We start from the raw sequence: 26,203 nt of genomic DNA, 5'->3' as shown, positions 1-26,203 counted from the left end.
CCCTCCTCCCCCTTCCCCCTGTTTTACCTTTGATAATAATTTTGTAATCAGCAAGAAGTGGTATTGGGTGTTAATTTGACTCAAAACTTTATAGTCAAAAGACTGTCCTGTAGTGAGATCACTGCTTGCTAAAGTACCAGTCAAACTCTCACAATAAAGCTATCAAAACAAGGATCAATCTTGATATGAATATGTAAAGCTGTTAAAACAAAGACTCTTCTTCTGATCTTACAGAGCACCTACCTTCAATTCTCCAATAGGGTTCAGTAGAACATTATGATGTGTACAAAGGTATGCAATTTTTGGCAATGTGTATTAAAATCTAAAAATGAATTTGCTTGGCTGGCACGGCATGCAATTTTGAATGAGAAGTGATAAACTGAGTTAAAAAACAAAAGTCACCTGGATTGACGAAAAACAGGTCGATCTTTTGTTTGACGGAATGTATTTGAATTGGAGGTCAAAGGGGGTCGAAGCTCTCCCACTTGCTCTGAGGCACAAAACAAACATTTCTTTTTCCTCTCAAATATTTGTTGTTATAAATTCAAAGGATATTTCTCTTCCAAATGCAACTTTTCAGTCATGCAATTTTGATCATAGGTGTTTTTTAACAATCTACAAAAGAAGTTGTGGAATTTTTTTCTTCTCCAAAATCTCTGTTTCAATTCCCCTGATTGCTGATGTCTCTGTTCTGCTCTCCCTCCCCCCCCCCCCCCACATTCCTCTCACCGGTCCTTTTTGACTTTGTAAGGGAAAGAAAACGCTAGAGGGATGCAGGAATGGCTTCATGACCCTTGACCTCAACAATAACTTGGGAAGATTCAAACCTTTCTTGTTAGCTTGGCTCTTGGCAATTTCCTCTGTAAACAAAATTATGAAGAAAGATACAAACACAATACACCAATGCATTGTGGGTAACATATTGTGGACTACATCTAGGCAAAAGAAAAACTAAGGAAAACAGGCTACAATCCAAACCACAGACAACTTAAACAAAACTTCAAGATTACTTTAAAGTTACTTTAAAGTTGTTGAAATAGATAACAAAAAATATATAAAAAATATTTCTATAAACATTAATCTATGGAAATGAAATTGTTTAGGACTTTATAATTTGTAGATTAAAATACATTTCATATAAACATGATCATTTCCTTTAGAAGCAATTTCTCAAGGCCTTATTTCCATCTAGTGTCAGCTTTACAGCAAGTGCTATCGAGGTTACTGAAAATTTGTTTGCTCTCTGTTAATCCATATTCTTTTTAATGCTACCTCCTGGTCTTATTTAGCAGTCTGTAACTCGAATATTTGAACAAGAGCACTCTACTCTTAGCGATATTATGGAAGTATTTACATGCCCCTTCAAACATCTCTCTACAACAATGCAAGTCAACACATGTAACAACGTTTTATATCTTTGGTTTCCAAATTTATGACGATCTTAACCACAATACCAATCTGCTTGGCCAAACTGCCCTGGTTGGGTCCTTAAATTTAACGATTTAAAGTTAAACCACTTGCTAAGAAATGCCAGTGCATAAAAAATGTATTTGCTAAAAATCAAATTTCCACTGGCATTTTCCTTGAATTAATACAAAACCAGTGTTAATTTGCACTGGCAGAAAAAGGCAAGTTCCTTTTTTCGTTTCTAGTGGCAAAGAGTGAAATCCACTGGCAAATAGCCAGTGAATAGCCCAATTTTCAAGCCCTGATAATATGCTAAATTTCTTGCACTAATATGTACTAGTTTTGCTTGTAAATAATCACCCCCCTGATTCTAAAAATAAATTCACCCATATAAGTATTAACCTTATGCAAACAGGAAAGTCCTTAAAAAATTTTCTTGATGATTTAACCAAAAAATTTGTAGGCATGTCTAGCCAATGTTATGGCATTTTGAGAATGAGAATTTTAATTGAAAGTCTGTACCAAATTATCTGCATTATTGCTTCAGATCAAAGATTTCAAGTTATGATTGAGAATGTTGTACACAACCCCAACCCCCAAGGTTGATAACAAATTTGCAATAATTTATCGAAAGGGCATGAAACATTAACCTTACTTTAAATTCCTGAAGGAGATATTGGAACAGAACATTTTTACATAAACGGTATCAAAAATATTTTTCCTTTGAATTTCATGAGCAAGATTATAGGAAGCAAGAAGTTAAAAAAGAATTCAGCAGAAAAACAGAGATGACAGTTGTCTGATGGAAAACAAACGAGTACCAAATTGTCACATGGCTGTTTGTTGAATGTAGAAATCATGGGGGGAGGTGGGAGGGGGCAGGGGAAGGTATAATGAAGAGAGCATGATGCACTGTACAGCATTTTATGATTGTCTTGAGAGAAACAGACGTGACGATTATCATTAAAATTCTATGATGCAGATTATTGCGGCAAACAGATATTATCTGATATCTAATTGGGCGATACTGTCATAATACTCCTTTCATATATGGGAAAGGTACAGTTTCATTTATTAATTTATTCATTGTCATTTATGAGTGGTGCACATCATGGCTGAGTTGGGGAGACATTTTCGGTAGCCATGGCTGTGAAAGAATGACACTGTTTTCCAGTAACCAAAGGTTTTTTTATTTTTATTATTTTGAGTATGAAAGAGTCTAATTTTGCCTGGAGACACGATAATTATACATTTGACACAACGGCAGTTTGCTGACATGGCTTGAAACCTGCCATATCTTTTATTCTTTGATTTCTTGCAAATTTGAAGTATTTTTGCATGTTTGAATTTTTTTTTTTTCCTGGAGTAAAAACCTTGGTACCTGAATCAAGTGGAACCAATGCAAATAATATAAAGACTACAACAGTCACAAACTTAATTCCTCAAAGTTCAATGGCCATTACATCTGAAGTGTTTGAAAAAGACTCTTCATAATAGAAATTCCAAAACTTACCTGGTCTGGATATATTAAAGAGTGTCAAAGTTACCTCTCTCTTAAAAACTAAAGCCCAAATCAGAAAACCAACTCTTCATCAAGTACAAATGAATATCTTTTTTCGAAAATCCTTTTCACGTGTCAACATCTCTACCGGTACGTAGGAGGGCCGAAAAGAGGACCCCATCGTATTGAGGTCATGATGGGTTTCAGAGGGAGACAGGACCCCATCCTGTGCTTTTAGTATTGTGGGAGTTATCAAACAGTGATGCTAAAATCAGAGGTTTCAAGAACTGGGAAGATAACGAGTACTTACTCTCTCCAGGAGCAGGAGAATCTGCCTGAGGCGTGACCACTTTCCCAACCGTTGGCTTGGCCAGCATTGCCTCAATATCGGATATTTGTTCCTAAGAAAGGTAATTAAAAAGAGCTTAAGAATAGTCGACTGAACTCTGCTTAAATCAAAATTGTTAGTTTATATCTTAATGTGTGACTTAACCAAATTCTATTCATGTTTAGTTCTACCAATGATAAATTTTAAGCAAACCTTCTGTTGCTGACTGACTGTTTGAAAATTACAACAAAATTCTAGTTGTGATCGTTCACAAAGTGCGAACGCCACTTGTATACAAGACATGGTAAAAAATGTATGGCACGGTGTATAGTCCAAACAATCATTTGAGCTATATGTGCCTTCAACACTGTATGCTGGCTGTATAAGAAGCACTGACTGAAATGATTTATTGGTAGACAAAAAATAAAAGGGGGGGGGGAAGAAAAAGATTTTGCTTGTAGCATTTAATTACTGCTAATTGCATCATTCCATCAAAATCCATGGGGCTGTTAATGTACCCAAAAAAATTATTCCCAAAGAGCACTTTGTCCCAAATATTAACTTTGTTGTGTACATAAAACAGCATTTGCTTTTATTATTATTATTATTATAATTATTTTTATTACTAGATATAAATGGAGCTATGAATAAACCCACATAACTATAGCTGCTTGTACCCACATCAAACATAGGTCTCCAGGTTTAGTGTAAAGTGAGGAGTGCCATTGTAAACAAACCTTCGTTATTGTCTCTTTCTTCTCCTCCTTCTTCTCAGATACCAATAATTTTGGAAGCAATACAGGGGTGGGTGTGGTCTGCTTAGTAGTGGAGGAGGGAGTAGTAGTCTGGACATCCTTGGCAATATCTCCTTCTTTAACTTTCTTAGGGGTTTCTTTGGCTTCATCGGGAGCATCGGATGGCTGCAGGTGGAACAAATACGTGCCAATCAATCAATCGATTAATCAATCAATCGAGCAGAAATTAAAGTAGTCAATCTGATATGCCTGAAATACAGATATGTTACAATGATAAGCAGACACAGCTGGGTACAGCATGTTTACATTTCTCATAAGGGGATGAACAGCGAGAGGGGGGGGAGGGGTCCAGTAAATTAAATAAGTTTAATTTTGATTGAAGGGGTTTGTGAAAACATGAAACTGGCTTCATTCCTCAACTGTGTGACTGGAGTACCCTGACTCAAATTGGGTACCTCATTAGTCCTTTAATTTAAGTGATTTTGTTCTGATAAAGACACTGTCAGAGGTCATCCGATGTTGACCATTAATGAGTTGCTAGCTACGAAAATCCTTCGATAAAGCAGGACAAAATTTGAGTGATTTTGTTCTGGTTGTCTCTCGGACACCCAAGTGTTACGTTTGCATGTCAGAACAGCAAAAAAGGTTGTCTGAAAAACTGTAGCAAAATAGAATGACTTATATGTAAAAATGTAGGAGAGATGTGTAGGTTTGGTGAATAGAACAGCAGCTTGGGGCCAATAAAACTTGCCTTTTGGGTGGATCAAAGGCCTGCCACTATTTTTGTTTTATGTCAGTAACACCAAAGTGATGGAGGGTGATACCAATTTATCATTTACCATTGGGGAGCTGATAAGTTACGATGCAATCAAATTTTGACATAAACAACGACCTACAAAGCTGATTTTGGTCTTCCGAACAGAAAATTTGGTTGTCCTGAAAGACTTGACAAGCATTTAAAAATTTTCCCTGAATAAAATAAATTTCACAAATTCCAGATGTTAAAAGTTGTCATCTTTTTCCTTCCCCCTTCCCTTAATCCTCTCTTTGTCCCTCCAATGTTTATCTCCTACCTCTCCTCCTCCCCTGTTGGTTTCTTTCTTTCTTCTCTCCATCCCTTGTCTACTAATCCCCTTACATCTATCTCCTTGTGTTCACCATGCTCATTAACCTGTCTGTATTCTGTGTGTGTTTTTGTCCCTTCTGTACTGTTACTTGTCATTTAGCCTTTGAAGAAGATCCTGCTAGGATCGAAACGTCAGGCCAACTTACTTTTACATATCTTTTTAATACCTCAAAATGCTGTAACAATATTTACACTTGCCTTCTGTTCAAGAGGTGAAGAAACTCCCGCATCCTTTGTCTCTGCCTCTGTTTGTCGTGGAATTTTTCTCACAATCGGCAACTTCTTCTGTTCTTCTTTCTTTGCTGCAATTTGTACAAAAAAATGACAAATTCTAACCGTTTAGCAGCAAATAAAACAAACAATTATCACAATTTACCAAGATGACTGACAAACTTCAAGCTGTCTCCGAAAGAACTGAATGGCATGTGATCGATGATACAAAGGAAATTAAACAAAATCTTAGCTGGCTCTAACACAGTACTAAGTCTGTAAACAAAAGCACAGTTAAACTGTAAAAAAAAAGAAAAGCAAAAACCAGACAAGAGAGTTTGATATAGAAAAGGACTGAAAGCAGTGACCAAAAGAAAACAGATGCTATATGCTAGACATACTATAAAGCTTTTCAGCCTTGACGATGAACCATCCCTATTAAGCCGTTTCTTTACAAAAATAGTTTAAATCAGAAGCCATACAACTTTGCATAAGTAAGTTCTGTGTATTAACAAAAGGATCCTGTTTCATTTAAAGGCAATCCAACATGCAGCGATTATGACTGAGAGGGAGGGAGTCCAAGAGAAAGAAGTGCCATTCTGATACATACTAACATGTACAGTATATGTGGAAGCTGTTACAGGAAAACTGCCACTTTTGCAAAACAGAATATGGGAAATTGTAAAAAAAAAAAGAATAAAGATAGAAATGTTAATTAAATGTGATGAATATCTAGTGCACCAAATCAATACTGATGGTGACCTTTGACCCACCTAAAAGTTCAGCTGCGGCAGCTTCTTCTGCCAACTTTTGTTCTTCGGCCTGTCTTTTCTTTCTGCAAACAAAATTAATGATTTAACATTTAAATAATCATATTTATATTTTCCAAAATTAAAGTCTAAGCATGGCAAGTGTGACTTTCTATATGTCCTTTTTATTCTTATTTTTTTTTTTGGGGGGGGGAGGGGGGAGCTTTTTGTAATCTCCGACAGTATGTAGCCTTTCCACACTAACCTTTGTATTGTTCTTATTCATAACCCTTTGTATTTATTCTAAATTATCTGCCTTTCATGTTCTTCAAAACTGCTTTTGCTAATTTCATACACGGCTTTTGTAGTTTCCTATTTAACCTTTGTTTTTGATTTATTACGGACAGTGGAGTTAATTTATAGCCTTTGTATATTCTACATGGCATGCAATTTGTATTTTCTACATGACATGCACTTTGTATTTTTCTACATGGCATGCACTTTGTATTTTTCTACATGGCATGCCCTTTGTATTTTTCTACATGGCATGCAATTTGTATTTTCTACATGGCATGCACTTTGTATTTTTCTACATGGCATGCAATTTGTATTTTCTACATGACATGCACTTTGTATTTTTTTACATGGCATGCACTTTGTATTTTTTTACATAGCATGCACTGTGTTTTGTACATGACATGCACTTTGTATTATTCTACATAGCATGCACTGTGTTTTGTACATGGCTTTGGTACTTTTCTTTTACACGCCTTTGTTTTCTTCACATAGTGTTCTTAAAGATTGATATATGTTTCCCCTATTGCATTTGCCCTTTTCTAGTGGCCATATTTCTTTTCGAAGTTATCCATGTATTTTCTTCCTGGCCTATCAATATTTCCTACGTGGGCTAATTTCACATCTACAGATAACATTTGATCACATAAAGACACTCATCCTACATTTTTCACCAATAGGACATTACTCAGCGAGCAATGAATTCATTCGATACTGCTTCAAACCTTACATCACCAAGACAGGTACATGTTTGTATAGCTTTATTGAGTTCATGCAAAAAATTATATCAGAAATTTTTAAAATTCTAAAAAAAAAATTATTTCTTGAAATGACACTTGACTAGTCAAGATACAGAATTGCCTTGTTGTGACAATTTAATTTGAAGAAGTATCAAATGTTTATCCAAATTATCCAAATAAAAAAAAATCAAGTATTAAACATAAAAAAATCAAATAAAAAATATCAAAAGAAGTAACAAATGTTGATCAAAATCAACACAAAACCTACTTTGAATCATCAGACATGCACTGATGTCATTGAAACCACTCACTCTTTAATATCCTGTAAAATTTCCGGAAGTTTTTCATCCAGGGCTCCACTTTCGATCAGCTCGATTTCATCTCTCAAGAGTTTGAACTTCTTTCGGTCGTCAGCTAACATCTGCTTCAGCTCTTCCACTCGGTCAAAGGTCATCTTCTTAACGATGAGGTCGCCGGGCGTCTCCACCACGTCCCCTTTGTCACCAGACCTCTTACGCCTGTAGAAGAAAGTCATGATCATAGTTTCATGAATAAGAGAAGCAAATGCAACTCTTGACCTGTGTCTTATATTTGATAGGGATGATGGACATCTACTCCCACCCCAGGTCTGACAAGAGGGGGGGGGGCTTCGTGAGCCTACAGTTCAGCTCAGGGTCAATTTGGGGGCAACAGAAAGATGAAGATGGCTGAGAAAACATGGGATACATGGGGAGTCCTATAAAGTGGGCCTGGTGACATATTTATCCCCAAAAGCCCAACCTGACTCTTGATGTCTGCCACAAATACAAAATATGTTACTACTTTGCTCAAATTTTTCATTGAAAACTGAAAATCTCTCCATCAACATGTACAAAATATGATACAACACAATTAAATTTTCTAGCTTCAATATGCATCTGGTTAATTTCCTGATATCAATAAATCTAGTCAACAAATTTCATCCATCCCCAATTTCTTTCCTCAACCTTGCAACTTCCCTCCCTCACTCATGTAGTCAATTTTTTTTCTTTCTGCTTTTCATTTTCTCCCTAAAATAATACCTTAGAATGACAAATAAAGACCGGAAGTATCTTACTTTGGGGTATCCACTTCATTCAGCATAGATGAATACTGTATCGCGCAATTCTGTAGAAACAAATTTAAAAAAAAAAATTTAAAGAAGGGGAAAGTTCAAAAGATGATAGGTTAAAATTAAATTCCCAAAATCCTAAACATCTGCAAAAGGGAAATCTAAATTCAGCCATTTGAGTTCATTCACTATTTTAAGAGAGATACAGAATATCACCCGAAATATTTCATCGAATGGTCAATTTAAGATGCCCATGTATTGTTTGTTGTACATCAAATGAACATTAAATGTGGAATACTTTTATATTGATTCCATTCTATTCTACAACAATTCCTTGTCTAGATAATTTTTCATATCATTTTTAGTAATCATGGACAAAAGACTTTTGGATGTTTTCCAAATGTGTCAACTTTTTCTTCATTGCTTGAAATGATACTCAATTTGTCAAACTAATTGGAGATGAGGGGGGAGGGGGGGTGCCCGGGGGGAGACAGGAGCAGGAATAAAAGCAGTGTCCAAAGTGCAACACTTGCCCAGTTTCCAAGAAGTTGCAAGTCTTCATTGTTTTAGTGTGTTTTGTTTTGTTAATGGAGGATTTGGGGGCCTAGGGGATGACCGGCCCGGGTTAATAACCCAAGGATGGGTCAGCAGAACAATGGTACACTATTGAACATCTACACTACGTTGGGTTGTTATACGGTTTGCACCGTATGCTGATTGGAACAGAGGTATCTGTGCAACGGTCAGCAAAGAGATTACTAGGTAGAAAGGAGGAGTTTATCATATCTTTCCCACCCACTGTCTCAAATAAATGTTGCACTTTCATAAGGGAAGGCCAACAATCTTTAAATGGAAGGTTACACCAGTCATCTCCTCACTGTCTCTCACTCCCCTTATCCCAACCCCCCCCCCTAAAACAAAAACAAGACACTGGACTACTAAGAAGCTCTGTTGTTACCCTATCTATAACCAAAATGTAAATAACAAATAGTAGAAGTAATCAAAATAATTGATATAACATTAGGTAATACATGGACCATTTTGATAGTTACCTTAGGTGTATTCCAATCAGAGGGTCTACCCGGTTCTGGAAATGGCTTGATGGCTCGACTTACAGACATCCTGAGGAAAGGAAACAAACGCAAATATCCAAGATGGCCATTATTAATTGATATGTTTACATACCTAATTCTGATCTGGACTTAAAATATCTATGTCAAAGGGTCAGTTCAACACCACATGTGGAATTGGATGGGTTAGGGGGAGAGGGGAGGGAGGAGATAGATGTACAGTAATCTGGATACCAACAGAATTAATCTTCTATGCATGCATAGAATGTAAATTACAACAGTGTAGTATCATGCATTGTATACTGTATGCCTTTATAGTACTCTAATAGTACTAGGTAGTCTTGACTCTCAGTTTGAGCTCTCTGACTTTGGAGTATAACTACATTGAGGATTCGCTGCATCTCAATTACAGGATGACTTGAGGCAGAATTTCAGTCATGGTACAGTGTGACATACCTGTAGTCCAATAACGATAAAAGAAACCTCTGATTGCCAAAAGTGTTTCTATACATATAGCTATTGTGGTTTTTAAGATATATACACACCATTAAAATATGCTTAATCTCTGGAACGCTCCTTTAAGGGCTTACTGGATAATAATATTGGCTTCTCAGAGCAGGCCTAAAATGTTATAAGTTCTAATAATTCAATCAGTTTGTATATATCTTTTAACTTTTATCTAACAACTGAGCACCACTGGAGAATGAATACCACTGGAGAATGAATAGTTTTCTGTTTTGTGACAGACATCCCTTTCAAAGTATCACAAGTGTACATTTTAGAGATGAAGAATCACAGCAGACTGAAAAGTTTCCTGTTTTGTGACAACTTGCTCAAAGCATCACATTTATATTTTAGGATTAAAACTCACCAGTTCTGGTCACCACTTCGCATGACAGCTGATGCCAGGCACAGCTTCTCGCGGATGGACCACTCTTGACAGGGGGGTGTTTTCACAGCCATCTGAAATAAAATGTCAATCATCAGAAACTGATTAGAGTTCACTGTGAAAATTTACAAAAATTGTGTCAAATTCAATTTCAATTCAACCGTATTATTATATGTTTGAACCGTGTACAGTACACGGTTATGTGTTTATAGCTTTAATTCTGTGAAATCTTGGCAGGTTGAGTAAAACTTCAAAAGATTTTCTGACAAGGATTGGGTTAAGAGAATAATCTATGTACTGTTTATATGTATGTTTGGGTGAATGTTGGGGGAGGGGGGGAGGATAGCGGGTGAGGATGGGGGTTAAAAACTTAAAATCATTTACATGCCCCCTCTCCTCCCCTTAACACAATCAAATGCACACAATATTGAGGAGACATTTTGGTTAACTCAAGCATAAACTTTCTGTCTTTCCACTAATTTTTAATTAAAGTTAGAGGGCCTAATATTTCAATCCTTGAAGGATCTTCTTCAAAGACAAATTGACGATATATAGAAATAATTTTTAGATATCATCGAATCTTCTCGATGTTTCAATTCATTAAGCATTAACGTTCTAGATATTATTTTCATTTAATGTTTTATTATGGGATCAACCACAATTCTCCTTCCAGACTTGGCAATCCATGGTGGAGATGACTTTAGTAATGAGCTGGGTGTTTACCTCCATTATAGAAGAAATGTTATCCACTCACTGCAGTCATCTCAGTGACAAAAATTATGCGGGGAGATACATATACGTTTAAAAAGTTAAAATTGCTAATACCTGATTAAATTTTGCAAAGTATGCAACAGTAAATAATACTACCATGTTATTATTTTTTAATCTTTGACTTTAACAATGCCAATAGAGCAAGAAAAACAAATTAAAATTTAGTACTTTTTTGCAGGTAGTTAACAAACTATCAGTGTAATGGATGGGGCATCTTTCAGGATATATCAATCCTGTGTGGCAAACACTTTCCTTCATCAATGAAAAATATGTCATACAACCATTAACAGCAGTTTCCAGTGTCAATTTACATTCACCGCAAGTAAATCTCTATTTCAGACTAATGCATCAAATGGCTGATTATGTAACCTAGGTGACATGCATCCTACAGTAGGTGACATGTATCATGTATGTAGGTGTATGCAGGTGACAGTAAAAGCCATTTGGGCAGCTGTAGGACTTTCATCTTGAAGGACATCGAACTTGACCCAAAATATGCTAGAAAGTCAAATAATGGTCACTCACTGAGACATTGAATCGTCTATAACTTACCACTCCTCTCAACCACTGGAAATAACTTCGGAGATTTAGAGACACCAAGAAAGTACTTTTCAAAATTTATTTTTGTAATATACATAAATGTTTAGGGAAAAAAAACTTTAACAATTGTTTTAAGCATGCTAAAACTTGAGGTCAATATTGATGACCTTAACAAAGTTATTCAGCAACTGAACTGTAGTCAAACAATGTTCAGTATGAAATAGTTAAATCAGAGAATGTCATATCCATTTCAAGAAATACAGTATCATGGAATGCCACCCCACAATTTACTGTGACGTTTCTTAACCATTAAAGCTGAACTGTAATCTATTCGACTGTACATGTATACTAATGATACTACTGCATGTAAGCACTAAGCGTGGTTGACATCTTACAGGCTCAATGGTAGATATGTGCAGGTACTGTGTATAAAAAATAAATTATATGCCTCTATAATTATATTCAGTTAAATAGATAACAAACGTGTGTCAATAACAACGAGGGTGTGCATATGTCGTTAATCAAATAGCATATATATTACTGGTACAGTAGCTTTGTCTGCAATATCATAAATCTACTGTATGTAATTACAACCATTACATCAAAACCTTATTTACAACTTTTTCATCCAATAACTGAAAATGTGTCCTGGAAACACCTGGCTTTGAAATCTTTCAATTTTTTATTTACAAACTTTTATACATGTATGCCTTACTACATCTGGTGCAATTTTCATTGAATGATGTAATGGATTACAACCAGACTGTGGCCAAGTCAACGAAATAAGCAGTCTTAAAGCTGTGGCCATTTCCATTAAAATTGAATGGATATATCACCATCATCTCTCTCCATCCATACTAAAGGTATAATCTCTTTACTTTACATCAGAAGCTGAAAAGAAGTTGACCGGTTACTAAGCAACGGTACGCTTGGACGGAGACAGCAACAGATGAACTGGGATCTATTGTTCTCATCAGCTAATTCACTTGACGAGGCGACGGACATTGTCACTAGCTATATTAGCTTCTGTGTCGACACAATCATCCCTCTTCAGACCTACAAGACCTATCCGAATAATAAGCCGTGGTTCACAAAGGAACTTAGAGATTTACTTAACGAAAAGAATGAAGCTCCAATGGAAGTGAACAAAACGAGGGTGAAAGAGGTACAGAAGTGCATCAAACGAAGAATGTACACAAAAGAAAGAAAGAAAGTCGAAGAAAAAACAAAAGAATGTCGAAGAATGTAAACAAACATACAGAGACAAATTAGAAAGAAACTTTGCTGAAAATAATTCTGCTGGTGCATGGAAAACGATGCACACGCTGACTGGTTACAAACAGAAGTCGGTGACCCACAAGTCAGAAGTCACACAAACTTTCGTGGAATGTATTTTATAGTAGATTCGAAAAGGACTTTACAACTGAGAACAATGTAGTTACGAGTGGGTTGATAAGTGAATTAATGGAAAATGGGTTCAACAATGAGATTTGCTTTACTGAACATGAAGTTAGGGTAGTGTTTGGATCATTGAAAGCCAACAAAGCCCAAGGCCCTGACGGTTTATGCAATAAGATCCTTAAACTCTGCAAAACTGAACTGGCCGGGATTTTCACAAAACTCTTTCAACGTTCTTTAGACAACGGCTCAATTCCACGACTGTGGAAAACGTCATTAGTAATACCCGTCCCCAAGAAAAAGAATGCAACTGAGCCTAATGATTTTCGATCCGTCTCACTTACCTGTAACGTCATGAAATCTTTCGAAAGACTTATAATGAATCGCCTTCTCAGTATTACAGAACAGTTCATTGACCCCAAGCAGTTTGCTTATCGGGCAGGGAGGGTGAGTGATGATTCGGTGTTGACATATCTTCACAAAGTTTACTCTAATTTAGATAAAGATAGACAGTATGCGAGATCTACTTTTATAGACTTTTCTAGGGAATTCAACACAATTGTCGCACACTTACTTACAGCTAAATTTATCCCATACGGTGTATCCCATGGAATTACCCTATGGATTCATGACTTCCTTAGATATAGACCTCAGAGGGTGAAGGTAGGCGATATCTACTCAGGGGATATGATTTTAAGTGTAGGTGAGCCTCAGGGCTGTGTCCTCCCCCCCCCCTGGCTTTTTTCCCTGTATACCAGCAACTGTCAGAGTATCACCAGTGATTGTAGCGTCATCAAATATGCGGATGATACTGTCATTACTGGTTACCTGTCAGATGACATTGAATCATACCCCACCATGATTGCAAGGTTTGTCCAGTGGTGCGATGATCATTTGTTACAACTTAATGTGTCCAAAACTAAGGAGCTGATTATAGATTTCCGTCGCAAGCCAGTAACTCACGCCCCCATCTATGTTCATGGGGAACAAGTAGAACAAGTAGATAAATATAAGTACATAGGAACCATGCTGAGTAACAAAATTGACTGGTCTAGTAATACCACAATTGTCCATAAGAAAGCAAATCAGAGGCTGTATTTCTTGAGAAAATTGAAGAACCCCAGAGTGGATAAAACAATCATGACCTTGTTCTATAAATCCCTCATTCATAGAGTTTCGATGTATAACATAATTTGTTACTTTGCCAATGGTAAAAAAATTGATGTGAAGATGCTTGAGCAATCTAGGAAAGTTGCTCAGCGTGTAATCGGTGCTCAATTACCATCGTTAGAGTACTTGTACCATGAGAGGGTCTGCAATAAATTGAAACATATCATGCAAGACCCAACAAACCCTTTGTTTCAGCACTATAATTACAACCGCTCTGGACTGGGTTTATGCCCACCACGTACACTTAGGGGCCACTACAGATACTCATTTGTGCCTAACTCTATCCATATATTTAATTCACAAGTGAGAAGATAAGTTTCTTATGTGTAGTACTTGCTGTATATTTGTTGTATTACTGTATGTGTATCGCAGTCTTTTAATACTTATACTATTACTTTTCTATTTTTTCTTTTTTCGTTTATGACCTGTGTAAGCGAAATTTCCGATTGTGGACAATAAATTCAAATTCTTCCGTATTAAACATTACATATTAATTAAATTTAGTACCAATCTGCACACCAGGAGTTATGTTTAATCTTCAGCCCACTCTTCTCTTTGCCTGTGTCCAAAGAGTTTATGCAAGTTACCAAAAATTGGAGGACTTGAGCCGAGAAGGTCAAAGAAGGTAACTTACTGTAATTGCCCAATAAAATAGAAAAACAAATTAAAAACAAAAAGAAGAAAAACTTTGGCAATTTCATGCCCTAGAGTAAATAGTCGTGGTAATTTGTGAGATGGCATTTATGGCCTGGACAGTATGTAAACAAATATATTAGAATTCCAATGAAAGTAAACAAGCAAAAAAAGGTCCTATCTACGGGTATAAGCGGTGGCAGTGGGAATTTTTTTAACGACCATTGAACTTCGAACTCAGCAAAACTGTGTGCGGGATTGAGAGAATTTACTTTGGACATCACTGACACAATAAGTTCAATTGTACAGAGGAAAGGATGCAGTTGACACAACTTATGTGCCGGGGAAAATAATCCATGATACACTTCGCAGGTAGGGGAAAAATCTTAATCTTTCTACTTTACAGTGTACTAAATACACACTTACAGCCAAGAATAGATACTATGTACTGTGCCAGTAAAAAAGAAAATCAGAATCAAGTTTTTTTAACGCTTACATTTTGACTCAAAATATTAAATACCATATTGTTAACTTGAAATCCATACACTTTATATATATATATCTATAATATTCAAATTAAAGTAGACCGGCCTTGTAAAACAACTTTGGAAACTCGTCCTTTAGCAATAGCTTCAGCAAGCTTTAATCTCCTTTTAAATTCCTTATCAGAGATAAGTGACTTAAATCCTGGATAAAAAAGAGATTATGCAGACACTTTCAATCAATTATCTGGGCAAGGACTAAACCAATGAAGAATACTATACATTGGTCTCTCATCTTTCAATGTCAGATGGGTTTATTAAAGTAGTCTCCCCAAAACATAGTGATCACGGTAGATTTGAAAAGGCAGAGAAATTGGGGAGTACCATCAGGACCCTCAAGTCAGCAGAGGGCAAATCTTTTTTTTTTTTGTCCCATGCATGTGGAATAGCCTACCTGTTAGCATTAGGAGTTCTTGTTCTTTGTCCAATTTTCAAGAAAGCTTTGAAAACTTATCTATATTCTAAGATTTAGCTTTCTTTTTGTAAAGCGCTACGATCTTGATGTAGCAGTGTATATAAGGGTCTAATATGTATGTATGTACTGTATGTGTTTCATTGACACGGATATATTTGTCAAGACTGTAGTTTAACATCGTGCTTGCGGCAAATTCTACTCACTGCAACTGACTTTTGCGGAAATGAAAATCGATGTGTCTTTTTGTAAATTATGTAGCACAATATTCTTTGTGGGGAAAACAGAACTTTAATGCGATGTATTGATATATTCAGAAAACTCGCCTACTGGAACAGCTCCACCAAACTGGGTGTAAAACCCAAACCAAAGAGTAGGCTTTAAGCCACAGGCTCAACCACATATACAGTACTTCTAGAGGAGCTTTAGCATTTTCTCCCAAGTAAAATCAAGGTGGACTGAGGCCTCCCTCCCCCCCCCCTTCCCCGCAACTAATAGACAGAACATTACAACAACAAAAAGTGTTCAGTTCGTAAATACAACATGCATTTAGGATACGATGTAAGCAACTTTCTTCAACATAACAGAGTGTACACTCCATTTAGCATATAAACACCCTCAATTTTACCAAAACTGAAGGGGTACCCTATTTCCTTAAACCCCTCCAAGTGGCAGGAAACTGGTGACCAAAAAAACCCACGCTACAGCTTTATACTCGAATGAATATAGGGGCAAAGGTGAAATTGTTCTCCACTTGACCATTTTAATGATAACAAGTAAAAATGATATATTTAAGCAAATGCATATAGCATCATTTATCATGACCTGTTTTCCAAACCCAGTCAAGCCCAGAGTATTTATCTCTCAACAATGAAATAGGTCAGGGTTACATCATATCTTATCAACAATGGCATCTAGAAAGAAATAACTATAAAATGCAACTCTAATAAAATAATAAATGAAGCAAAAAACAAGCAAAAAATCCACAGGATATATATGTGAATAACAAACAACCGCCAGGGCTTAATGCTGTAATCCCTGCAACAACAGTGTAGCTTTGCAATGGTGGTTCTTTTCCTTGAACCTTTCAAACTTTCCAAAGTTCTACTTTGTACAGTTTACTGCATATATAGTGGCAAGCTGTAAAACCACTTGATATCTAGTTGGATTATCAACCTTTCTATGACCTTTCCACTGCATAATAATAAGGAAACCTCTAGTCGGAAAATTTTCTAAGTACTAAAGCTTGAAACTCTCTATATACCAGCCTTAGCAACTACTAATTCCATATATTATCAATTTTACCACAGGTAACTAAGACCAGGAATCCCAACAGAGCTCTTGACATTTCGTCCACAGCTGGTGCAGGAAAGTCTCCCTGGAGCAAAAAAAATCTGTGACAATATTCCCAGCAGTTCAGCAGTTCACCTGGAGTGTAACAGACACATGTATGTAAATGCTAGACGTCTGCAGGCAGAAAGTCTTCACAGATCTGGATCTGTGAATGTTGATTATTTTTGATCCTGACTTTAACAGTAGCTTTCAAACATTGGAAAGATATTGGATAGTTACAGTTGCTGGTACCAAAAAAAACAACAACAACGACAGAGCGAGTTCATTAGACTATTTTTATAGTCTGTTAGTGGTAGGCCGCATATTACATGGTGATTGATACCAGATTACATGGTGATTGATACAGTTTATAGTAGTAAAACTACAGACTACTGAGCCGACCCATGTGAACTGTATCCCATGAAGCAACTCTCAAGATGAACGCAGTCAAGATTCTCTACTACATCACTTTCCTATTTGCTTTGGGTGCATTTATCATGCTGTCTATGAGTCTGCCTACAGAGTACATGGTTACTGCAACAATTGTAAATAGTGGGGGACAAACCACCGGTTCCATCAACTTTGGCATTTTCAGGGGCAGTAAGCTCTTGACTACTGATGACGCAGGTGCCAGTGAGGTGAAAGAATTTCTTGGTGAGTGACATATTGAATGACCTGTGTGGATCTACATATTTACCAAAGTTGTTGTCTTATCAGGGAGCTGCTACTCTAAAGCTCCCTGGTCTTATACTCTCATTTGCCCCATCAGGGTGTTCACGGAATTGAAAAAAGTGTGTTGCCCAATGGGCTGATTAAGAGCATTGGTTGACTGATAGTGAATTAAGCAAAGGTATAAATCTCCTGAATAGAGCGATATTTTCTCTTATTTTAATATTTTGAAGATTCCTCATCACAAGCATGTCTAGGATATCAGGATGTGTCTTGAGGTTTGCTTCCCTTTTTAGAACACCAGTGTGAAGTCTAACACTAAAGCAATCATAAAATGATTATCAAATGACCTTTACCTGTATATATTAAAAAATCTTCTATGACAAAAATGCAGAACAAACTAATACAATTTATTTGAGCTCAGGTCCATTGTGCAAGGTAAAATGTAAACCCATATATATCTGAGTTAAGGTTCAAACAACCATTTCATTATTCAGCAATTTCAGCACAGACTACTTGAATAGGATATACAGTATGTTTAACTTTATATACGGTCACTGTAAATAGTTATTCCAAATGATAAGTAAATGTGATATTATCTGCAATATACCACCATCTCATTCAGTTATTTTTTAGAAAGAGTACAAATCATTATACTGAAGGAAAACAAAGCAAATAAATACTCTTTTTCCAATATGTTGGGAACTTAAATGATAACTCTCAGTAGTCAGTTTAATTCATCATGAAAATATATGAATAAAACGGTTTGTTAGCTTTCATTGTCCTGCTACTGTAATACTAACAAATGAACAGTAACAGTTGGCTGGCATACAGCAAAGTGCCAACAGAGCAATTTATCAACTTCTTAAAAGAATGGAGGGATATTGAGGGCAGACTTGCAAAATGACTCTTAATACACAAAGAATAATCAATATAATGGAGCAAACATATATTCCTTGTTTGGTTCCCTGATACATATTGTCTAGTAGACTAGTGCTATATATAGCATACTCTGTGCACATAGTCTAATTCTTTACTATGGAATTGCTTTCTACTGTTTTATCTCTCCCGAGGGACCCGGTGCAAAGTTGACCGGGTTCCTATCCCTACAAACACCCATGGTTGAGTCAGAGCCTGATTTTTAACCTAATTGAAAACCTACTGTATAACACTGTCATTACTACCACACAGAGGACTATGGAACGCGAAAAGGACCACAACATGTGATGATGATAGTGATGATCTCATTTTATACAATCATGTACTAAAAACTTACGATCATGTACTTGAAATACACGATCATGTACTAAAAATTTACGATCATGTACCAAACATATACGATCATGTACTAAAAGTATACGATCATGTTCTAAACATATATACGATCATGTACTACAAACGTACGATGTACATCAAAACATGTACGGTAATGTGCTAATAATGTTATGTTAAAAAAAAGTGGCGTCTGCATAGGTGTATGTATATTCATATGTGGCGTTTACATACGAGTATGAATATTCAGTGTAAACTCATTAAGAACCATTAGGGGCGGGACTTCGGTAACAACTTTGATATTCCTCGGGGTAATGTACTTTGTAATCAACGGGTAGCATACTAATATTCATTTAAAGTGAGTAATAATACTGCACATAGAGTGTTACTGCTAGCTTAGCCTAAGGCTAGGCTCAAACTCAAAGACCCATATCTCTCATGCACAAAGAATTTAATGGCCCAGGTCACTTAATTCTCTATTAAGGTCCATTGGTACCACCTGTGCCATATAAATCAATCCCGCTGACCACTACTGCACATTTCGGGCAGATTCAGAGTGAGACTGAGAGAAAAGGGCTTAATAATAAGTAAAATTATGTAGGCCTAATGCTGTAGTTTAGTCTTTAAGTTTTATTGTACTTTGCAGCCTAGTGGGACTAAGTTAGTAACTAGTATACTAGGAGGCCAAATTACAAGCCTGGGCCTTTACAGTATACTACTGTATAGCCTTGCCCTTGGCTAGGCCTCTAGTAGCCAGTAGTCTTAAGTAGGATTAATTGTTAGTGTTACAGTAGGCCAGCTAATAATAACTGTTAGGCTAGCCTAGGTATTATTAGGCCTAGCTTGGCCTAGCTTAGTAGGCCTTATTATTGGTCAGTTTTTTGTTTTTTAATCATTTGCCTATATCACATCACATCAGATTCGATGTTGTTGGTCATTGGCCATTTCATCACTCAAATAAAACTATATATAGTTCATCAAATGCCAATAATGTTCTAATTGGTATAAATGACTTTGTAATTGTAACATAAAAAAAAAAATTGATGTCATGCAGATTGCTACTTCTTGTAGTACTAACTGGTTGTTAAATAAACTCTGAACTGCCCTAGGCTTGTAAATGATATGCTCACCAGTTACAACTGAAGTAACATCCTTCTACCTAATTCCCAAGGATAACCTACAGTAATGCATTTCAAATTGGTTACGCTTATATCGAGCCTATCTGCCATTTCCCTTTTAGTAAAGCCCATTTTAACAAACTCCTCTATTCGTTTTTCTGTAGCATCTTGGGAATCCATTTCTTAAAATCAGGTAGTAGTAAATTGTTTTATTTTAAAAATCCCGCATAGGCTAAGTACGGTAGGCCTATATACTAAAGCATAGGCTAGCCCTAACGTTACATGTATAATTATTTCGAAGAAAGTATATACTGTACTGACTGAGCCCAGCACAGACTTTGTTTCTCATTATTCTGTTCATGTGGCTTTTACTGTACATTTTAAGCTGCAATGTGTTCTGTAGCCTAATTATGCAATGCTTGAGGGGAAAACAATTTCTAAAGTGCAGGTGTTGATTAAGTATGATCAAGAAAAATGGTCTATCATTGTTTCAGAATCATTTTTTTTTTTGCAGGTAGGCTGAAACCAAATGGCAAAGTCTACTGTTCATGTAAACATACTGTTCTCTACTGTACTGTAGAATCTTAAGGAGGGAAAAAAGTGTTAGAATCACCATACTTACTGTATAGCTGCAAGGTTAAAAGTACTACTTGTACATAAAGTATACTGTAGTGCAGCCTAAGAAAAACACATTTACTTTTCTCCTCTCTTACCTGTCTCCCCACACAACCTTAGCACTCTTGAACTACCGTGCCTAGAATGAACTGGTAACCTTTTAAATCTGTGCGCTCTCTATGACCGGCCACTCTGGTCAATGCCCTTCTCATTACGTTGAGACTAACCTTCGTACCAAGGAGCAAAATAATAGGGACCCTGTGTATTCATCCAATATAAGCACCGCCCCAATAGACACTTACATATTGATATTCATACCCGTATTCAAACGACAATAATGGATATTCATACGCCACTTTTTGGTAACTTACGCTTTACATCATCATCACAAGTTTTCAGTACATGATTGTATATGTCTTACGTTTTTAGTACATCATCGCATGTTTTGATGTACATCTTAAATTTGTGTACATCATCGAATATTTTTAGTACATGATCGTAAGTTTTTGAGTACATGAACGTATAAAGTTAGATCATCATAAGTTGTGGTCCTTTTCGCGTTCCGTAGAGGACTGGCCTAAACCGCATATTAGATTCAAGGCATGTAAGCTTGTTGTTGTCCTCAGACTATTTGAATACATCGTCATGTACATACAGTAGAAGGAAACAGCACTAGGGTTGTATTAATTCCAATAAACTTAAAATAAATTCAGTGCAGAATACTGAATCCTGCTTTGGTTTATTTTATATTTTTAACCATGTTTTTGGGGTTATTTACAAGTTATTTCTTGTTTGTTTCAGTTTTTGATGAATACAATGATTCGTTACACCCTCTGATCGTCTACATCGCCATCCTAACCACTTGCTTTGCAGTTGTCAGTGCACTCATAGCAACCATTCTATCATTCATTAACATCTTCAAAAATGAAAAGTTCTCCAGTGCAGTTGGTCCGATGGCATTAGGATTTTATAACATGCTTGGAGGTAAGATGACACCAAATAGAAAATACTCCCTGGATGAATCAAGGAGATGGGAAAGGGGAGGGAGAGAGGGATTGAAGAGGAGGCTTATACTAACATATGAGATTTAAGAGACTTAAGAGGATTTAAGAGATTTAAGATTTAAGAGATTTAAGTTTTTTAGATTTAAGAGATTTAAGAGACTTAAGGAAGACTTAGAGAAGATTTAAGAAGAGACTTAGAGAAGACTTAGAGAGACTTAGAGAAGACCTACAGAAGACTTAGAGAGACTTAAAGTACTAGAGACTGAGAAGACTTAGAGAAGACTTAGAGAGACTAAGAGAACTAGAGACTTAGAAGAAGAGACTTAGAGAAGATTTAAGAGAGACTTAGAGAAGACCTACAGAAGACTTAGAGAGACTTAAAGTACTAGAGACTGAGAAGACTTAGAGAAGACTTAGAGAGACTAAGAGAACTAGAGACTTAGAAGAAGAGACTTAGAGAAGATTTAAGAGGGACTTAGAGAAGACCTACAGAAGACTTAGAGAGACTTAAAGTACTAGAGACTGAAAAGACTTAGAGAGACTAAGAGAACTAGAGACTTAAAAGAAGAGACTTAGAGAAGATTTAAGAGATTTAAGAGACTTAAGAGATTTAAGAGATATAAGAGGATTTAAGAGACTTAAGAGGATTTAAGAGACTAATGAGGACTTTCTGGTGACAAACAATGAGAAACTTATATCGAGGAATAGCTTTCCACACTACTAGTTGGAAACCTATCTCAATATCTTCCCCTCTAATTTGAGATACATGGTTGATTGAATGTAACCCCCTATTTTTTTGACTGGCTAAACCTTCAACTTCTCTAATTTGAGATATGGTTTATTGAATGTAACCCCCTATTTTTTTGACTGGCTAAACCTTCAACTTCTCCAGAAAGTTGGATCACGGTAGGGCGTCTGTGAAGTCATCTGGGCAAGCTTTATTTAGGCTATTATTATCTTCTTATTGGTATAAACTTAAAATCTGATAAATTTGGAATATTTTTCTCTGTACTTAAAATTTCATCAATATGCTTTTTTCTAAAAAAATTAAGAAATATTCTTTTCCTCTGTAGATAAATGATTGAAATATTATAAAGTAAAACAAACACCTATTCAGATGAACTATCCTGAAGACAACATCAATTCTGGTGTTGCCAGATGTATAATTTACAAAAATATCACAAAATTTGAAACCTTCCAATTCCAATACAAAATGCTTCAGATGATTATCTGGGTTTCACCTCAAGATACAGAAAACTTGCTAACGATGCTAAATAATTAACTTCAGCCACCAGAAAATCATTTTCAACTAATTAGCAAAATAGTCTCCCTACTTCGGAATGGGAGAAGAGGAAGAAAAGGGAGAATATAATCTCGATAAAAATAAAGAGCTAGCATGCGACCATTAGACTTTAGCACATTATGATTTAAGGCTAAAATAAATTATTTTTACCTCTCTTTCTCCACAGCTATCCTCTCGTCAGTCACGTTAATTCTCCTCACGAGTGTGCTGTTCGGTACGTTCGATGGAGAGGTAACCAGCACGGCCGAGCAGAATCTGGGATACTCTTCAACCGGTGTAGCCTTGGGTTACTCCTTCTGGCTTCAGATGGCTAGCATCGCACTTTTGAGTTTGAACTGCGGCACAATAATCCTCGCACAGTCTTACAAGAATTTAGGGAGTGACAAAAGTGCCGCAGCTATTCCACGTCTGACAAGATCAACAAAGACAAGGGATGTTTTGTAATCTAAAAGCTTATATTTTTCTGAAGAAGCATTTGAACATTTACTGTAAATCATCAGTTTGTAAAAAATACTGTACCGCCAGCAGCGACAACAGTTAAGCATTGCATTGCCCAGTCCCTCTCCCTCACCCCCCCCCCCCCCCTGCTAGCAAATCTTACATCTGGGACTCAGCCCATTTATCCCTACTTCCAGATATACAAAATGTTCAGGAGGGAAAAAAATATATATGCAAAATATTTTCTGCAAATATTTCCATCCATGAACATCTACTTTCCATCAGATCTGATCAATTTTGTTTCTCTTGAAACAGGATAATTGTGAAAGTATTATTTCCTCTCATTGACTAAATTCCATAATATCCGGAGTACGAGTACAAATCCAAACGGATGAGTAGCAGTTCATTCGACCTTGCTTGATTACGAGTACGAACTCGCGAGTCACAGTACGAGTCTGGTGGAGTCTGGTGGAGGGTGTAAAGAAAAACCCTTCCAAAAAACAGTACATTCCACAGATCCAAAATTGAAATAAAAGAATGGGGAATTTAAGATGACTAAATTAAGACAAATGCAATCAATGGAAGCTACTGTAACAGCTATCCACCTTAACATCATATTTTGGTCTTGGGTAATGAGCTACTGAACACAATAGAACTTTCTTATTTGTGAATTGTGATCACAATAGCACAAAACAGTTATTGTTCATCTACACAGTGACACTCCCTTTGCCAAAAATTAGATATAGAAAATCGTCCATCCCCCTCCCCTACCTTCAACATTCCCCCTTCTTTCTCATGAGGTAGTTATTATAGATTACCTTTCATTGAACAACGAGCATTCACAAATCGTTCAAAGCAATGCAACAAGCTACGTCAGTAAAACTGCTTTTCTCTATGAGTTCTGTATTTGTAACGGTATAAGTCCTTTATTTACTATTCCAACCACTTTTCACACCATTCCCATCTTTTTGCTACACTTGTTACATTTGCCCAACTTCATTAACCAGTATACTGTATCTTAACACTCATTGTAAATAAAATGTTTTTTTACTCTTTAACATGAACCCGAAACCACCGAGCTGCTTATTTGTAATATTATACCCTCCAGGCTGATTTATATTTTAAGTCAACTACTGTACTGGGCTTTTATGGAACCAATATCTACTTTGCGATACTTTTATATCTATTGGACAAACTCAACTAGTGACTAAACGAATAATTTACACAAAGACAGGGGGGAGGGTGGGGAGGAATACAAACATTTTGCAATTGACCTACTTCGTTCTTCCAACCTTAAAACTCTGAATGAACCAACTTTGTACAGAGTGAGAGAATAAGCTGTTTTAAGGTTCCAGCTACTCATGGGACAGGTAAAATTATGCCTATAGTAGGCACCAATCGAACAGAAACCCCACACATGTATGCAATATGCATTGAAGTGGGATGCACAGAGGGTATGGGTGGACGTCTCAGGGCTTCTTTGATAGGAGGAATTTTTATAACCATTCCACCACACTTCAGTCCCAGGATGCCTTCATGTGGGAATCCAGCAGGTGTGGGGATGGCACACTCTCCCTCCCACCCCACCTCCTCCCATATCAAAAATGATTCAAAAAAGTATTTATTAGCACCATCTTGCATTAAGAACTAATTATAGAACTAATCGATAACTGTGTAAAACTTAAGTAAATCTGCCTAAGAGTGCACCATTTGACATCTTAAGATTCATTCTGTTCTCTTTTGCGGGGAGGTGGGTTGGGTTGGGAGGAGAGGAAACAGACCTTGAGCTGATGTTGAGACATAATATTAAACATTTTTGATTCTTACACTTCCTTCAATGGCAATAATCAAATATATCTAGATATATATATCTAGATACCCATAACAAGGAGGGGCGAAATTTGGTTTAATTATCATGACCGCAAATTTTTACAAACAAGTGTCACATTTCCATATATTTTTGTTGTTGTATATTACCATATTATATTAGAAATTCATCGGCCTTTACTATTTCACGATCTCAAAGTTCTCTATTACTGTTAAGAAATGTCACAAAACAGATGAAACGTTCCAGCTAGCCAGCTGGGTTGGAGAGAATGCGCAGAAAAATTCCCATAAGTTACCGGGATACCGGGTGTTGACTTGCGTGGGTGACAACTGTTTACCCATCTCAAAAATACCAGCACTCTCATTCTACCATGTCTAGAGTGAACTGGTAAGTGTTTTAGCACTGTACACCCTTAATATGATCATTCACCCTACAGTTGTATGTCAACAAAACTCCCCATCCTCATTCTACAACCCAAAGTATCTAGAAGTAATTTCCATTACTCTGACATCATGATCCACATGGATCTTCATTTCTGGTTTTATGCATACTCTTTGTTTTTACTTATCATATTTTCAAGGTAGAATTTTAATAGCTTTGACTCTGAAACTAATGACATCATCAGGTCATGTAAAAGAAGTTCAATTTTATATACATTTGCAAATCCATGTCCATTGTAGAAAATAAAAAAACACTGTCATAAATAAATAAATAAAGGAAAACATAAATATGATGTCACATTTATATTTAGTTCTCATGTGTGAAGGAACATTATATCTGCGATACCTCCCAAATGGAGTAGGATATTTCTTGGCGTTTTGGGAAACAATGTTCATGACAGTGGTACAGTATCCTATCACATAGACCAATTGTGTTGGTAGGATTTGTGTCTCCTGGCTGTGGAGGGTGGGTTGAGCCAGGGGGGGGGGGGGTGAGCAGGGGGGGGCTGTTCATGACAGTGGTACTGTATCATATCACATAGACCAATAGTGATGGTAG

At 36.5% G+C, this 26,203-nt stretch overlaps 2 protein-coding genes across 6 annotated transcripts in view; one reads left to right on the top strand and one right to left on the bottom strand.

Annotated features, from left to right (window-relative positions):
* Positions 1-26,203, bottom strand: part of LOC139967918 (bromodomain-containing protein 8-like) — a 49,532-nt gene that overhangs the window by 11,667 nt on the left and 11,662 nt on the right. For 3 of the 5 annotated variants that reach the window (XM_071972134.1, XM_071972135.1, XM_071972137.1), the window contains exons 1-10: positions 23,089-23,230; positions 10,142-10,233; positions 9,253-9,322; positions 8,207-8,256; positions 7,422-7,628; positions 6,101-6,162; positions 5,316-5,419; positions 3,974-4,156; positions 3,219-3,309; positions 828-860 (exon numbers count right to left, since the gene is read on the bottom strand). In XM_071972134.1, coding sequence (XP_071828235.1) covers positions 828-860; positions 3,219-3,309; positions 3,974-4,156; positions 5,316-5,419; positions 6,101-6,162; positions 7,422-7,628; positions 8,207-8,256; positions 9,253-9,322; positions 10,142-10,233 — 892 coding nt within the window. In that variant the 5' untranslated portion in view covers positions 23,089-23,230. Of the gene's footprint in view, positions 1-827; positions 861-3,218; positions 3,310-3,973; positions 4,157-5,315; positions 5,420-6,100; positions 6,163-7,421; positions 7,629-8,206; positions 8,257-9,252; positions 9,323-10,141; positions 10,234-23,088; positions 23,231-26,203 lie in introns of those variants that run through there. The other 2 variants (XM_071972136.1, XM_071972138.1) reach the window with 2 other exon arrangements.
* Positions 14,905-24,971, top strand: LOC139967920 (clarin-3-like). Its single transcript, XM_071972140.1, has 4 exons — positions 14,905-15,043; positions 16,936-17,611; positions 21,433-21,615; positions 23,105-24,971. Exons 2-4 carry the CDS (start codon positions 17,395-17,397, stop codon positions 23,380-23,382), a joined length of 678 nt encoding a protein of 225 aa, XP_071828241.1. The 5' UTR covers positions 14,905-15,043; positions 16,936-17,394; the 3' UTR covers positions 23,383-24,971.

Source organism: Apostichopus japonicus, chromosome 5 (assembly GCF_037975245.1).
Source record: "Apostichopus japonicus isolate 1M-3 chromosome 5, ASM3797524v1, whole genome shotgun sequence".
NCBI classification, from domain to species: Eukaryota; Metazoa; Echinodermata; class Holothuroidea; order Aspidochirotida; family Stichopodidae; genus Apostichopus; species Apostichopus japonicus.
The sequence above is the reverse complement of the archived record's forward strand: the minus strand, read 5'-3'. Positions and strand labels throughout refer to the sequence as shown.